Source organism: Drosophila guanche, unplaced genomic scaffold (assembly GCF_900245975.1).
Source record: "Drosophila guanche unplaced genomic scaffold, DGUA_6, whole genome shotgun sequence".
NCBI classification, from domain to species: domain Eukaryota; kingdom Metazoa; phylum Arthropoda; class Insecta; order Diptera; family Drosophilidae; genus Drosophila; species Drosophila guanche.
The window spans coordinates 6,737,141-6,754,284 of record NW_022995743.1 but is presented as its reverse complement, the minus strand read 5'-3'; the positions used below and the strand labels follow the sequence as shown (position 1 = coordinate 6,754,284).

Sequence of the window (17,144 nt, the reverse complement as noted above, 5' to 3'; positions counted from 1 at the left end):
AGTCGTAGAAAAATGCTTGGTGTAATTTTTATGCACAACTTGATCAAGGGGGATATAGACAGCCCTGACTTGCTGAGCCGCATAAACTTTACGATTCCCATTAGACCCACTAGAAACTTTATTCCTTTGTTCCTTCCACTATGTAGATCGAATTATGCCTCACACGAACCCTTTAGGGTTTTATGCTCGGATTATAATTCCCTCTACCACATTATATCCTCAACTAACTCCCTTCCTCTTCTTAAATCTCTTATACTAGCCTACCTCTCCCGTAGTTAGTTTCATTTTAGTTTTGTCTTGTCTCTGATTTTGGTAATTTCTGCTTGCTTAGCTTAGTCTAGTTATGATTAGATCTAATTTTCCTCGAATATTAGCCTAACATCTATCTTTCCTGCATGCTCGCGACCGGTTCGGTTAATCGAGCCGCGCGTCATGCGGCAGCGCCCCTCGGTCGGTTGGGCGGGAGGAGGGCTGCGTTCTGCTAGGTTCCGCGCGTAACAGGCTTTGGCTTGGTGTCGCATGGGCCACTTGATGGTGCAGTCATTGCATATCAACGTCCAGAAAAAAAAAAAAAAAAAAAAAAAAAAAAGGCGAGGGACACAAATGCATTCGAATCAATTGAACAATCCACGCCAAACAGTTGAAAAGTTTGTTCAATTGCCCCATTCTCCATCATTAATTTGGGGGGAAAACCAATAAAAGCGCAATTCAATAAATAAAATAAAATCAAGCTGACAAAACAATGCAAAACGAAATATGCAGAGCGAAAATAAAGTGAAACAACAAATTCGACATACATTTGACACGAGGCAGACCTGATGCCGAAATTGTTTAATCTAAATTCATAACGTGACACGGCCAGTGGCGCCTACACTGGACAACACACGCTGGGCACAGATTTGGCTGACATTTTGCGTGAATAAATGAGCCAGGGAACTGGGAAGGGGGAACTCCGGTTGCTCTCCGGTTGAGTGTTGAATGCGGGCCACTAAGTGGCGTGGCAAATAAAATGATTTAAATATTCAAAACAGTAGCAAATGTTGTACGCATAATAAAAGAGCACCGCAGAAAGTTGAAATTCTTTTTACGGCCCGACCCGACCTCCGACCCGTCCCGACCTCCAACCCGACTCTAATCCACTTTTTTCTGACAATTTTTTGGCCCACCGCAGGCACAAAATAAATGAAATCATGAAATAATAAACTAAATTAGGTGCGAACTGTTGGCCACTCCGCACGGTCCCCTCACTCTCCACCAAATTGTAGTTTATTCTTTTTTTGTACATATTTTTTATTCATGCCACTAAAACAATTTCGGTTGTGGGCAAAGGACAAGCGCAGTAAAGGAAATTTTAATTCCAGAAAACTGTCAAAAACATTTAATTGTCGCTGCTGTTGCCAGGTCCCATTGAGGAGTGCACGAGCTCGTTAGAGGGTTTCCAGCAAACGTAATTTAATAATTAAATATCAGAACTGAAAATGACTGAAACTGACAGAAGTCGTCAGAGTCTCTGACAAGGTGGGTGGCACTGCCACAGAACTATGGTCTATGTACACATATGTACTCCCTGCTTAATACTTAGATACGATGACACTGAGTGTGGTTGTAGTGCTGACAAATGCAAGAGACGAGGCTTCTATACCCTGGAACACCCAGTGGCACCACCCACAATCATATTAAATTGCCTCCAAAACATAAAGCTAAACTCTATGGCTAGTGTGAACGAATCAAATATAATTCCCATAGCACTTAGGGTATCGGAATAGGCACAGATAATACCCTCCGCAGGGATATTGGATACAATTATTGTGGCATTTGTAGGGCAAACTCTTGAGGCTCGTACACAAGTTTGAGCATGTTGTTCGGCACACACAGAAAAGTTTCATAATAATTTGCGCAACAAATTTGAAATTGTAATGCCGACTCATTAGAAAGTTTCTCATTCGAATTTGTGGTGGCTTCGCTTCCTCTCCGCTCTCTCTCTGTCTGATTTGTCTGCTTATTCCTTGTTTTTCTCTCTTCTTTAGTATTTGTTGTTTGTATTTTTTGCTATCATTATTATATTTCCACTCTCTCACTCTATAAAATGGCCTACAATATGGAAATTGCAAAGAACGAGACCATGGCAGTAGGCTACACATATTTCGCCTTCGCTCTCTAGCCAGCGTCTGGCTATCTCTTTCTCAGCTGACTATCTATCTCTGTTTGTGCACAAGTTCTGAAACTGTGCCAGGATGCTCTACAGTAATCTGGTTTATCAGTTTGCCAAAGTTTCCACATAACGCACGGCCTGCATATGAATGGGCCGAGTGCATCTTAAACTTTCAACTGAAACCTTGAATTATTCTTACGGCCATGCCACATACGACATGGCCAACTTTTTAGGCCCACCCAAGCGCATACTTTAGCAGCTGAATTTGATTGAAGTTAAAGGCGAGCTTTAATGGACTTTTGATCTATTTTGTATCTAAATTTGAAAGCGTGCTAATGAGTAGATGGTGGAACACACATATTTCTAGTAGCTGTTGGCAAATGTAGGAAAACTTCACAGCATCAGAGACTTGTTTATATTCGACTTGCATTGGTAGCAGATTGCTTCTATTAATTTCGAATCGATTCATTAAGATTTCAGAATGTTCGACTTTTGTTCAAGTAATCGGAGTGCCCGATGCGACTGGTGTAGGGCATTGGCATCGTGCTCATTGTTTTCCTTTGCTCTAGGATTATTGTCAAATTATGCATATGCAAGTTTTCGATATGTATTTGTCGTAATACAAAATGTGCTCGTTTGTTTGCCGGCAGGCTTGGCTTTGGCCTTGAAAATGGGTTTCCTATTTGCAATGTAGATTCCCGCTGGCATGGCTTATGTGCGCTTAATGTGAATTAATACGAGTAATACGAGAATTCGGCAGGCAAAGTGTTTGCTGTTTGAGTTTATGCCAGCGAAATCCATAGCCAGCAAATGCCGAGCGTGCGGCAATCTGCCCATTTTCTAGTTAATAAAATTCTAATTAGCTGAAATTGCATCAAAGCTGCAGGGATGCATTCATGTGTGCTTTGCATGTGGGATTTTATTTACAGAGCAGCTCATTAGCATTTTTCGTACTACTACTCGCTGCTTGTTGATTTTCGGTGGCTGACTCTCCACTTGCTCTGGCTGCTGTGATCTGTGGATCTCGGGGAGCGATGGGTGCAGCAGGCAACTTGCCGTGGCCTACCATCATGAAAGTTCAAATAAACAAAATGTTATTGCAAAAGGAAGCGGCCCGCAATGCAGTGCCAGGCGGCACAAAGATGTGAAGTAGAGCAGTTGGCATACAAAAAATTAACAACTTTTTTGCTGCGCCAGTTGAGCGGAGCGAAGGACAGAGGGAGACAGAGCAAGGGCATAGTTTTAATATAAATTTGCATGTAAGATTAACGATGGTAGCGCAGGATTCTCGCGGGAACTTCATCTTGTGAGTCGCGTCTCTTTCTGCTCTTTTCTGCTCTGCCACAACACAACATCTCGCCGTCTCGCTCATCTTAATTGTGTTCTTGAACTTGGCAGCGCGTCTTGTGTGTGTTGGGCCGTTGTTTACGGCATAACCAACCCGCTTATTACGGCATTGAGTTGCTCAAAATGGCAGCTCCACATGCGACAACTCATGAATAATGCAATTATTGTTGCAGGTGCCGTGATGTTGCAGCAGCAGCGGCAGAAGCAGCAGCAGCACGAGGAAGGCAGACAGCAGCAGTTGAAGTGGCAGCCAGCTGTAGCACTTGCTGCTTAATTAACTATTAATGTGTTTGTGTTTGTGTGTGTGTGTGTGTAAGTGTAGTGTGTGTGTGCATGTGTGAGAGTGGGAGCCTGGCTTTGACAAATGGCCACGTCACGGGTCCCCTTGCCAACTCCATTCGGGCTCTGGTTTGAGCTCCATGAGAAATGGCAAATTCATTTACGCGGCGCTGCATTTCCCACTCGCCACTAAACGGAAAATGCAAAATGAAAGGGTGTTCAGAAGAGAGAAATGGAGAGAGAAAGAGAACCGAAGTGAGGAAGTGGCCGTGCTGGGGCATGTACGTGAGGCAACAGCAGCTCTAACAAGTGACGGGCGAACCAGCACCTCTGTACCCCTGAAAGTGTAGCACCGAAAAACGAAGAGGAAATGCCTGCAAAATTGCATTTTGAGTGCAAATATTAATTTCAGATGCCGCCACAGCAACTCGCAGCACAAAGGCTGAGGCAACACCACGAGCAGCACCTCCGTTCGTCCATCCGTCCACACATTTCCGAAACGTTTTCGCCCATCTCCTGCTGTTTGTGCTGTGTAATTTTGAAAACGTGGCCAACATTTGCTAAAATGCATTCCACAGTGACAAATGCATTGCATATCCTGCAGGCAGAGCGTCCACCGAGTACCGAGCACACCAAACACCAAGCACTGAGTACCAGGATCCTGCTCCGTCATACGGCACTTAGCGTAATGGAGCAGCTCTGTTGCTGATGCTAAGGCTGAGCCTGAGCCTCGGACATTTAGGGGCTGAAGTGGGTGTCGGTGCATCCCTGCGGGTGTGGCACGCATCTGCATCTCCAGCATATACGAATTAAAATGAAATGCTCCGCAGCACAAGTCAAAAGCAAAAGCTTGACCAAAGCAGCAGAAATGGGCACAAGGACAACCTGGAGAGACAAATAGATGCCAAACGAGATATCTGAGCCAAGATCACGCGAGGAAAGGAGCAGGATACGTGGAGTCTCTGCTACAAACTCCCAGTGGCTCTGTGGCTTAATGCCATTCAGATCTGCAATCCAATTCCACTCAGATGTGGAACTGTTTCCCGTTGATGTCATCAACAATCCAGATTTCATTAGCTGAAACTTGTCGTTGTGGTGCATGCAACCTGCACGCGTTTGGCCCATCTGGCAGCATCTTGGCTGGATTCAATTAAAGTTGACTTAAACGGCTCACAGATACACACACACACCCACACCCACACATGGGACTCCCACTCTCCAGGGCAGAGGCAAAGTGTCGCTGGGCATGCTGCAAATTGCATGTTAGTCGCCTTGCCACAGATTTCCCACCCCAGGACACACAGGACAAGGGACAAAACATTTTCACTTTCCAGCTAGCTCGGTGTTGCGCATACGCAATGTATGCCAGATGTTGCAACAACAGTCGAAGAAGGGCGGAGCGCTACACGCTGCACGCTGCACTCGTTAGACGTTGACACAAAATGTTATTTCACTTCAATTAAATGGATGCACAGGGGTCGACCCTTTCCCGCTGCAAAGTGGGAGCGAGGCGTGGGGCGCACTATTATGAGAACTTTGTGTAAAAGGATATAGTCGTGGCTTACACACATCACACACACTCGCACGTGTAACTAAGAGTGTGTCGTCTGCGTGTATTGTCAGTCAATTTGGAATATTTGGGCACCGCGAAACTTTCTTAACGCTTTGCCGCTTGTTGCTGTGTGTTTATTTTAAGAGAAAGAGAGCGAAGCGACAGAAGTAGCAGATGGAGGGTTGGATGGTCGGTGTGGATGGTTGGATTTACCCATCAGCCTTCCGTTTGTAATTACGTAACCACGGCAAAGTCGCTCGCTGTCTGTGGAAAAGGCAACGGCTTCCCAGCATGCGCTTTCAATTTCCGCATTCCGAAAATTGTTTGCCAAAATCAAATTCAAATTACAAACCGATTTCGGCTCCTGTTCCTGGCAGCTCTTTTCCATCTCCGTCTAGTCGCGCTCCCCCTCTTTCCCGGCCTCTTTCTATGGCTGAACCTGCATCGGGTTTTCTTCTGGCCCAGACATCCGGTGGATGTGCTTGTCTCAGCCTATCCGCTGCAAGTGGCTGGAAATCTGCCTTAAATTACACATCACCAAATGCGTATCCGAAAACTGTGCTGGAATATTTAACAGTCCGCCTCCATCGCATTAGCGTCGCTGACTTGTCGCTTTGTCGACTCTGATCGCATTTTGTGCCAAACTCGCATGACAGACTGCATCGACAATTTAGCTCGCCATGGGTCTGGGGTGGGGGCTTTGGGCTTTGCACTGCAAGCGGGGCCTAATGCCCAGATTTGTGGCACCATATGTGCCAGAGATAGAATGCAATCGGCAGCTCTCTCTCTTCACGGGGTAAATATTAAACAGCACACAGCGAAAAAGAAGGGCAAGATCCGATAGGCAAGATTGAGGCACATTCAATTGATCATTTCGATTGTAAGGCTTGGCCTTGAGCTCCATTTACTTCAAGTTCTTATTCTGCTCCTTATTGCATGGCAATTTTAGTTCTCAGTGTATTTTATGTGGATTCTCGTTCTCCATCCGGAAGAGCTGTTGATGTTTGGCATTTTGCGCTTCACTTCTTTTTGGACGTGGGCGGTGGAGTCTCTGTCCCCTCTGGGGTGTTTGGTTTATGGCCGGGCATTTGGTTCGGTTTTGTGTGCGGCGGGGCTGGGGCTTGACCACCGCAAAGCCTTTTGATTTTTACTCTACGTGTGTGATCCAATGTGTGCGTGTGTGAGATTTCAATTGATTTGCTGGTGGGTGTTATCCAATTTGCAAATCATAATGCGGAATGGCAGTCGCAGGGCTGTGGCACGGATCATTATGGGGTCATCAGATGTGTGAATGTTTGATGGAATGTTTTCAGTCGGTGGCCATTAAAGCCTTTCGTTTAAGTTGGCTGGGGCTAAGAGTGGCCGGCCTTAACCTTTGCACTTTCGTTGGCAGCTGGCACAAAATGCTTGTAATTTGCTTGTTTCTCGGCACTTGAATTAGATGGGCACACAAATGCAGCTGGGCAGCTGTGCAGCTGCGAATTATACCCAAGCAATCGCTGGGCATGTATGGCAGAATGTCAGCCTACGAATTGAACTTATAAGAGCTGCTGCAGAACCACTACAAGGTCTCGAAGTGTATGCAATCGCTGGCAAATAGTGGGTGTCTTGCAGTCGGTATGTTGCATTTTTTCGCGTATGTTTTTTGAGATGGTTCTCCTCTGTCCCCATGTCCTTGCAGCTGCCACACTTGTCAAGTCGTTTGCTTGGACTGTGCAAACAAAATGAACGAGGAGCCTGGCAAACGAGGAAGACTAGTGAATGCATTAATGGGGATGCTCCGCCTTCGTCTCCTCCAGATGCTGCTGCTGCTGCTCCTCCTCCTTTCGCATCTCTTCATATAAATGTGTGCGTGTTTGGGTTGGTGTGTGTTTGCCGCTCTTGACATTGCCCTGGGTGCAAGGGGGCTTTAGTGTTTATGCCGTGACATGGGGAATCCTTCAACCTGAAGGGTTCTCGCTGTCGCTGTCGTCGTCTTTGATTGCGCGCCTCTCTCTTGGCCAGGCCCCAGCCAACCGTCTTGGGCTCGTTAAGTGCCGCCTCCTTATGGCATTTCATGCTATTTTAGATGCATTTGAATAAATAAACAGCCATAAGCCAGCGGCAGCCATAAAATGCTTATGACGTGTGCAAATGTTTGTGTCTGGCCTCATTAGGAATTGAAGTTGGGAAAGCACATGGCCGATGGAGATGCCGGGCTGGGGAGCGGCACAATGCAACTACATTAGTCGGTTAATGCATTTTTAATTCACAATCCAACATCATCGTCGCACCGCACCGCCCGCAGCTGTTAAAATGGAAGTGAAATTGCCTTAATTGAGTGGATTTGCATTCGAAATCTGACACAAACAAAGCCCAAAGAATCCCCAAGTCGATTGCCACAAGGTGTTTAACAAGTCGAATGCCCTTTTCGTATCCATAGAGATAGAGTTAGAGAGAGAGCGAGAGAGTGAGAGTGAATTTTAATTGATTGCCCATCAATTATGTACACGGCAAGTGTTTTCTGGGAGGGCAAAGGCTTAAGCATACGTGTGGTATGCGTGATATTTCACTGTGCCTTTGATTCACTTCCTGGAAATCTGCGTAAATGCTTGAATGCCCCAGTGGCAGAACTATAATATTTGCATATGAATTGGCTTTAGCTCTCCATGCGCTGCCGTCCCCATATATTTCTCTCAATTTCTCTCTGTTTGACTGTCAAATGCTGAGCAAACATGGCAAGGACTCTCATCTGACAAGGAAACAAGTGGCAGGCCCACCACTCGACTCTAGCTTTGACACATTGAGTGGAAGCTATGCAAATAAATAAATGTAGATTGACTTGACAGGCAGAATATTTACATACGAGCTAGCTGTACAAGGGGAAAGCCAGAGTGGGGTGAAGGCAAACACACAAAACTAATTAATGGAAATATGCCCATCTCATTGACAAATGCCAGAGTCGGAGATACGACTGCACATGTATCACTTTGGACTCTGACTCTGACTGTGACTGTGAATGTGACTCTGCCGCTGCTCTGCCGGTCCGCTGAGTCGCATAATTATAATGAATCCTTTTTGACAGCTAACTTAACCCTAATTTGTGCCAACTCGCATTAGCTCTGGCTGTAAACACACCAAGTCGTTGTCTTCCATTGTGCACCTCATGCAGGTGCGAATGCTAAAACTCGGAATGTCTGCGCCTGCTAATTAAGCTCCAAAATGGAAGCAAAAACGCGACTATTCCTGCATTGTTGCTGCAACTTTTGTGCATAAACTGAAGCAGATGGCGACTGCTCCTCCTCCTCCTGCCACTACCTTAACCTCAGCCACTGACTCTGCTGCTCTGCCTCAACTTTTGAATACCAGCCTCACACACACACACTCACTGACACTCGCCTCCCGATGCGGGCAAACTCTCGCGCGGTGCAAAAGCTTCAGCCCTGACCACATTTTAATTGGGCTAAGCACACGCCATGTGCTCCGTCCTGGCCATGTGTGACATGCTATTAGTGAAACTTTTAAATGAGTTAGTTAAGTAAAGCGGGTTACGTTATTATGCGTTTTCGGCTCGGACATTACAAAAGCTTGTCCTCTCCCGCCCCTCAGTTTTGTTTGCGCCAAGGTACGAGTACGAGTACCAAGAGTGCTATGCTTTTTATTAGATGTTTGCAATGCAAGTACAAGTTTATATCAAAGTGTATGCAAAACTTCGACACTTTCCTGTAGCTTAGCAAAGGATTGCACTTGTCGGCAGGATGTTGGGTCTCATGATGCAAACTGATGGAATAGTTTCTCAATCTGCTGGGGATTGCTGCTTCGTATTATTGTTAGCATTTATACATAATTATCTTTTAATTAATTTAATTTTAATTTAGAAGCAAAATAAAACAAGCAGCTAACAGAGTTTTCTCCAATATTTAATTGCATCTAATTTTACGTAGAAACGTTTAAACATGTTGTTACTAATTAGATTGTAACTATGTGTCTCTTTATCCACAACAAAGATTAGTTGCAAAAATCAGTTTCAACCAGAAAAACATTTTTTGTTTGTTTGTTTGTTTTTCTTTTGTCCGAACCCTGATGGAATCTATTTAGTTTCTTTTCTATGTCGTTTTGTTGGGCAGAACGGCTAAATGCCAAATTTAATGCAACATTTTCTATGGCTTTGCCCTGCGCTATTGTGTTTTATTGGGCCAAAGATTATTCCGGTAATTATTTGGGCTAAGTGGGCGCAATCAATTTTCAATTAGTCGCATGCAATACGACTCGTAATTTTGTATACATTTCTTGGCACAAAAAAAAAGGAGGAGGCTGTCATTGGTAATTATTGCAAATTATATGGCGCTCGTATCGGCTTATGTATGGGTTTTGCTTGCAGTAATGCCAATCGAAAGTACTTGAAAGAAACAAAGGAATAAAGGAATTCAGGATTCCAGGAGTCCAGGAGCAACAGAGGGGAGAGAGAGATCGAGAAAATATTATTCAATTACGAGCCATGTCTCAGCGGACAATGGTTACGACGGACATAACGATGGGCCGCCTTCCCATAAATATCGCACGGCTCCCTTTCAGCCATGCCGTAAATTGAAGTAATAACCATCATGTGGCCTGTGGCACTGTGGGCGGCATAATAGTTGCTGTCTTTATGTGAATGTTTCAGCATTGATTTCGAAATTAAACGGAAATACGAGCATGTACAAAACTGTGGGACACGTAATGGAATTCCTTCTGAGGCCGCTCTTTTCTCGTTACCTTTTTTCTTCGCCTGTTGGGCATTCCCGATCGATCTGTTTGACTTGCACGCTGGCTTACCGTCACTTTTTGAGCTGCTCGCTTGAAAAATCAATGGACAGTTTAGTTCCCCTTGAGCCCCCGCACAATTAGCAAAAGAGCCGGCCCTGGCCCTGGCCCTGGCCCTTGGGGGCTGCCACCTGGGCATGGCCTGCATTGATAAAGTGTCCCACCCAGACGGTTTCCGTCCGGAAATTTGCATAAAATTCAAATAAAATAAAACGACAAGCCTTATAATCATTAGCCAGCATCCATGTCGGCTCTCCTGGGTGCAATGTGTGCCTGCTGCTGGACAGTGGGCGCAAGAAGCCTGCAACAGGGAGCGTCCCCTCCCCGCCCATCCACCAGCGAGCTGACTTATTTATGGAGTTTCCATGCTAACGAGGCGCAGCCAGTAAATTAATTTAGACCATGAAAAATATACACATATACATAACATACTTTTCGTCTATTTACAGTGCGTTACATAATTGTAGGTCCATCTGGAGTGAGTTATCGTTCCCCGCCCCCCCTAGAACCCGATCCAATCCTGCAGCGCCACCTTCTGCTGCTCAATGTGTTCGCCCATCTTCTGGGTCATGGCAAACTGGATGAGAATGAGCAGATAGTTGACCAGAATCGAGACAAACTGGAAGCAGAAGCAAGCGAAATTGGATGGTGATTCCGGAAGGACAATCCAAGCGATACCCACCAGAGTCAAGACCGTTCGATTGAGGAGAATGTCCAAGCCGATGGTGAATTGCTGGCGGGACTGCAGACGCCAGCTCATTAGAGAGTTAACCAGCTGCCGCATGGCGGGACTGCTGGGGTACCAGTTGTCCAGGTGCTCGATGAGGCGCAGGCACCGCCGGGCCTCGAGCACCGTGCGCTCGCAGTAGAAGGGTGCGATGAGCAGCTTGTAGAGAGGAGCGGCCATGCAGAGGGCCACGTAGCCGAGCAGAACGCGGCTGCCTTTGTGCTGCTCCAGCTTCAGCTTCCGGTCCGTTTCGTTGTGTTCGAGACCGCCCTCCATGTTGGCCACGCCCATGCCGAAGATGATGTAGAGCTCGCTGGTGCTGATGGCCAGATCGTGGGCCATCGACATCCACAGAACGAAGGCGAACACCCCATTGATCTCCGGTATGAGCTGATGGAGCTCCTGGACCATGGCCACGGCCTGTCGGATGCGCTGCTCCCTGAGCTGCCGCTGCGGGAATCGCCACTCGAGGAACCTTGGACAGAGGAGCTTCTGCAGCAGCCGGAAGCGGATGGAGAGCATCTCGACGAGACTCATGTGCACGTAGCCGGTGAAGTGGGGTCCGCCCGTCACGAAGACGTAGCAGTAGGCGGACAGCAGGAACAATGTGCGCTTGCCGCTGGCCATCTGGATCACGGCGCTTGTGATGGCCCCCAGGTAGAGCACGGTGACCGACACCAGCACCACAATGTTCTTCCTGAGCAGCTTCCGGTAGTTGAGATTGGCCCCGAAGTCCCGCATCAGAAGCGTATCCATCGCGGAGAGGCGCACATAGATGCCCTGGTGGCGGCGGGCGGCTGCCTGCAGGGACACCACCGCCACCATAAACACCAGCGTGGACATGACCACCTCCAGGGCCGCAATGCTCAGCACCATCGTATCGGCAGCCGCCATCCGCCTGCGGATCTCCTCGCTCCCCAACAGTGCGCTCAGCGAGACGAACAGCATGAGGACCGTCAGCCCTGCCAAGCCCAGCGAATAGATCCTTCTCCAGCGGGTAATAGCGAACCCGGAGCCCCGTCCACTGAACCCATTGCAGCACATCACGAACTGCAGGCCGCAGATGAAGCTGGCGCAGTCATAGAGGGTCTCTGGCTCCCGGAAAAAGTACAGCACCGCCATTGAACGGAAGAAACCGAACTGAAGTTGTTATCCTTGCTGGCAGTTCTATTGTTGATATTAACGCGTCTAATTGTTGCCAGCGAGAGCAATTAAGTAATTGCTTTGATTTATTTGTTTGATACCATTTTAACATGAACATTCATAAAATACTTATGTATAATGAAATGAATGTATCTTCCATATCCATATCTCATGCCTTTCCAGAAATTAGGAATAGCCTCAGGGCTCAGCTTCGAAGGGAAGCAAAGAATCTCTGGGCCAAGTTGAAGTCCGAATTTTGCAGCTTAATTACATTGTACAAAGAAAAACACACATATATTTATGTTTCATTTATGCGTATTAAATGCAAGAATAAATGGAATTAAATAGAATTCATTTTTGATTTGAATCCAAACATTAAAACACTTTGAAATCAAATTATCATATTAAATGATTGGAAATATGTTCCATTAAATTATGAAAATAAATTAAATAGCAAATTGATTTATTTGAAGTAGTTACATATACTATTTCCACTCTTTGAGCAAATAAATAGCCTTACATTTCCTAAGTCCAAGCGTAAATATTAATATTTGCATCAAGAAATGTTTTGCGAGTATCCAATTAAATTCCCAAAAATTGCCTAAAAGTAATTGTAGACTGAAAATATCTCGAAAAGTGACATTGAACTTTAATTTGTGGCTGCCACTTGCAATATTTTCTGCACTTTGCAATAAATGAAAATATATTTGACTATATTTCAGCAACTAACGACAAAGAGAGAGAAAATAAATTCAGAATAAAAGCCGGTATCCATGGGGATTTTGGCAAGGCGGCGTAAAAGTACCTGGTGACAGGCCTCAAAAGCGTTTGATCGGCTTCAGCCCAGAGTTTATGGAATGATTTACTACTGGTGGTGGGAGGGAGGTTGTCGGCTTTAATTAATAAAACTTGATTAACGGAAATTTTATGATTGTCCAAATGGCAACGGGAGGCAATCAATCATTGCCTCCGCCCGTTCAACCGTTCGTCCGCTCCTGTCCTCCCATCGCTCCTGTTCATTATTTTGCATTAAGTATTTATGAAATTCCCCAAAAGAACCGTCACCAAAGGACAACTGGGAAGAGAAAAAGTGTAAAATTAATTAGGCCCACGACGGCTGAACCCGGTCGAACTGGCGGTCGGGCCGTCAAATGGTTGCAAATGACAACAGAAAGAGTCCGAGGCAGAGCCAGTTAATAAATTGTTTGCTGCACATTTGTGGTTCAATGCACATGGAAATTTAAATGAAAAGCGGACACATTAATTATTCGCAACTGTTGATTTTCTGGCTGATTAACCTCTGGAAGCTTAGTTGCGAAACAAACGCCATAAATAAAATCTAAGTACTAACAAATGCCATTGACTGTTGGGAATACCCTGCCACAATGTAATGGGTAATGGCTTCATTTGTGGCTTAATTCTATTTGTTTCCGATCATCCAGGACAGGGACTCTCCATGCCCAGGCATAGGGCAGTGGCAATTAATTTGAATGCATATTTAATTTATTACCATTTATCGTTTTCCGCATCACTGCATTTCGGGCAACATATGCACCACAGTCTCGCTTCAAATACTGACCCCAGCCAAGTACAATCGATCGATTCTAGCAAGGGCTTTGGCCAGATAACTTTTCCATCCACTTTCAAAGCTATATCCTGGTTTACACCACACACTGCTTTGACAGCTGGCTAACTGACTGATGGACCGACTGATTGACTGGCCAACATGCTCAAAAGCACAGCAAGACATAAACACAAAAAAGAAAATCCAAGCTCCTCTTCTCGGCCCAGATGGATTCAATTAGCGCTAATTTAAAATGCCAACACACATACAGAAGTGGGTAGAGCGGCTGCCAGGCATAACAGAAAAAGGCGAATTTCCCAGCCAATTTTCCACATGACCCCCGTCAAAACACGCTTGTCAGCGGTTCAAGTCCTGACAATTGAAGGGAAAACAACTTCTAGCTGTCGTCCAAACAAGCTTTGATTGGGGACAATAACTGAATCATATCGAATGGCAAAAGGTCGAAGTTGAACACATCAAGCAAAAACACTAAAAATAAATGTATATTTATTCGAATGTTGTTCATTCTACTTTTAAGAGTATTTGCACTCCTTTCGGGGTTCAAAACATCACGAAAAGGAGACCTGCTGCAGGCGGCGAAACGGAAACCCATTTGCAGAGCATAGCAGGAGTGCGTGTGCTCTTAATGCCACACACAATTAAATTAAATAACACCATAATTAATTACCGGCCACACAAACACTCTAACACTCGCACGAGACTTGATTTGCTAGCCCAAAGGAAGGTGCTAATGTCCAGTCGCATACATTATGGATGCGATGCGATTCGGTGGGCGGAAGTGCGTCAGCGTGAGGGAAATAAAGAATGATTTATGGCGCTAAGCCAACTAAAGTTCCGCACAGTTTTGTTTCGTTCTACGCATGTTCTTGTTCTCACAATTAGACATTAACCCCCCATGCCGGGGAGTTACAGTTTCCCAGTTCCAGGCACATAAATCGCATCGTAAATAAAAACGCTACCATCACAATGGAGCCATCAACTTTTGATGCAACTTATAACCATATTTGGCCGTAAGCGCACTAATGGGCCGGCATTGATTGGATATATCGAATACACTTAAGAGGCGGCGACACATCAACTGCCCGAATGTCTGCCCATCAAAGCAAAGTGTCATCACTGGAGTGTCTGTGGCAGCAAAAGCAACAGCGACTACGGATGCGGCAGGGGCAATGTCTCGTAATGCACAAAAGGCGTTTAATGTTAACGAGCAAATGGTCCTCAAGTAACTGCACTCCTTTTCGTTGCCCTTTATAAATTGTGTTATCCATAAAGTTGATAAGTGTATATACATATACATTGATATATATATATATATACTGGTAGTTATATGTTCAAATACACTCGCGCAAAAGGCGCGAAAAACTTCCAGCAGAATTGAACAAAATCGTTTAAATGGAGAAAATATTTGTAGAATTTATTATAATTTTATTTATCACAGGGCAATCTGATTAATCGGACCCTTTCCCTGAGTGTACACTTGAGGTTTATCATCGCGGCTGCTTTATCTCGCGCAGCTGCTGAAATATGCCCACGTCCGCCGCTGCTGCTGGTGCCAGCGAGGGGGCTTTGGTGCTCCGTGCCTCGTGCTATCTGGCTGACCCTGCTATCGCCGCATCTTTCCGGCCACACTGCTGCTGCTGCATGTTCTGCTATTTGGCTGCTGTTCCCGCTGCTGTTGCACAGCATAAAATCCACTCAGCCATGCCACATAAAACCCGCAAAAAAGGCGATGAAATTATGGTGCCTGCTCATTGTGTTGGTGGAGGTGTAGGAGCATGGCGAACAAGGAACCACGAACATTGGCCCAAAGCTGCACAGATGCCCTGCATTCCACAGCGGATGCGATGCAGTTCCAGGGGGAACTGTACGAGACATGTCTATACAGATGTCCATTAAACCCTAATTCCTATCCTGATGTACCCCCCCACTGATGGCATGGTGAAAGAGAAGCCATGGAGATCTGCACCCAACAGAAGCTGGTGGTAAGTGAGGCGAGAGTAGAGCTGCAAAAGTCAAGTCATTCCACACGATGGGCATATTTTTGGTGCTCCATCCTGGGCGCTGGGAGCTATTGCAGACATTCCCGACAATGTCAGAACTGATTAACGAGCTGCAAATGATTTTATGCGCATCGCCCGCTGCCACAGCGTAAATCACAAACAATTGCAAGGCAAGGCGCTTCATAATGATGCTAATGATTATGTTGATGGGGCATTGTTCGCGTGCGCAGACAGCTCGGCATTCATTTCACTTGTTGCCTCTGTTGCAGCTGTTGCACAAATGTTTGACACTTAAGTGTGCGCAAAGAAATGAGAGAAGAAAATAAGAGCGAGAAAACGGATAATGGGAATGGGAGGATAGTTCCCAATCCCACGAGGAAGCCAAAAACTTCCCAGCCAATTGGCAGATGTCAGCTTTAAGCCATTTTAAAAAGCAAATGTCTGACAAAGCTGCAAGTAAAACTTTTTATGCGCCACTTTGCTTGGCCATTCACAACTTGTACGTGGCAAATAAAGCTGCAGCCGGGGACTACTGCTGTCGCCTTCAAGGAGTACACGTACACCCTCTGCACACACCCACACAATATTCCCGGCTCTGGTTTGCTCTTAAGTATGCAGTTGCAAGCCATAAAATCAGTTTAAGACTGCCGCCCTAGACACCGATTATCTGGGAAGCATCAGATTAGATACATTAGATCATTCCTTTGCCTTCTATGCTTCCGCCCGATTCAGTGGCTTGATCAATGCCGATTGAATCAGAAACCCTGACCGATGCAGCTCATAAGCTGATGGACAGAAAGCTGAACAGAATTGATGGATGAACGGGCACACAAACGCGAGTACTTGATAGGTCGAAACTAGAGAATGGAGGACCAGAATGGACCACTGATGGACATCTGTTTAAGCGTGTGCCTAATTTGCAAACTGACAGAGGAATACTCGTAGGGGAAGAGACGGAAATGATGATGGACAGATGGATGGACTGACTAGGACTCAAACACTGGCAGACGGCATCCCGTATGGAAAGCATTCGACTGATACTCGTACTTCGTTTGCTATTGTGCTTATGCCATGATACTCGTGCCACCCCAAGGGCATTAACAAAACGAAAAATTCAGAAATGCTAACGAGGAGAAATGTTTTGGCACTGTCGTAGACCAGGTTACATAAGACTCGTGGCCAGGGGACCAACACGTTTGGGTTCACCTTGTGACATGGTTCGATTTGCAGGTCAGCTTCCCCCTGAGAATATTTGTTTGTGTTGTCTTGTTTGCAGCTTCCAGCTGAATCTGTGAGAGAAATGAATATCTCGGAGACCCCACTGAGCAAAGTTTGCTTTCGCCTTCAGCGCTGCTCATTTGCCAGGTTTCCATATTCATATCTGGCAAAGTGAAAGTGCTTGATTAGGAAAAAGAAACATACGAAATGGGCTGTCTATAATGGGAATATATGTGCATATGCCTGTGATGAGTAATTACCAGCCTCGTCGGTGATTAGTGAATATGCAAATGGATTCTTAAGACTGGACCCGGGCATATAAATCAAAGTGGAGGACAGTCGAGTCACTGATGCCGAAG

At 45.7% G+C, this 17,144-nt stretch overlaps 1 protein-coding gene across 1 annotated transcript; it reads right to left on the bottom strand.

Moving 5' to 3' along the window:
- Window positions 1-10,614: 10,614 nt before the first annotated feature.
- Window positions 10,615-11,961, bottom strand: LOC117590865 (putative gustatory receptor 57a). The gene is made up of 2 exons (XM_034283890.1): window positions 10,795-11,961; window positions 10,615-10,731 (listed from the first exon to the last, which is right to left on the bottom strand). The coding sequence occupies exons 1-2, from the start codon at window positions 11,959-11,961 to the stop codon at window positions 10,615-10,617; spliced, it is 1,284 nt and encodes a 427-aa protein (XP_034139781.1).
- Between the last annotated feature and the right edge of the window lie 5,183 nt (window positions 11,962-17,144).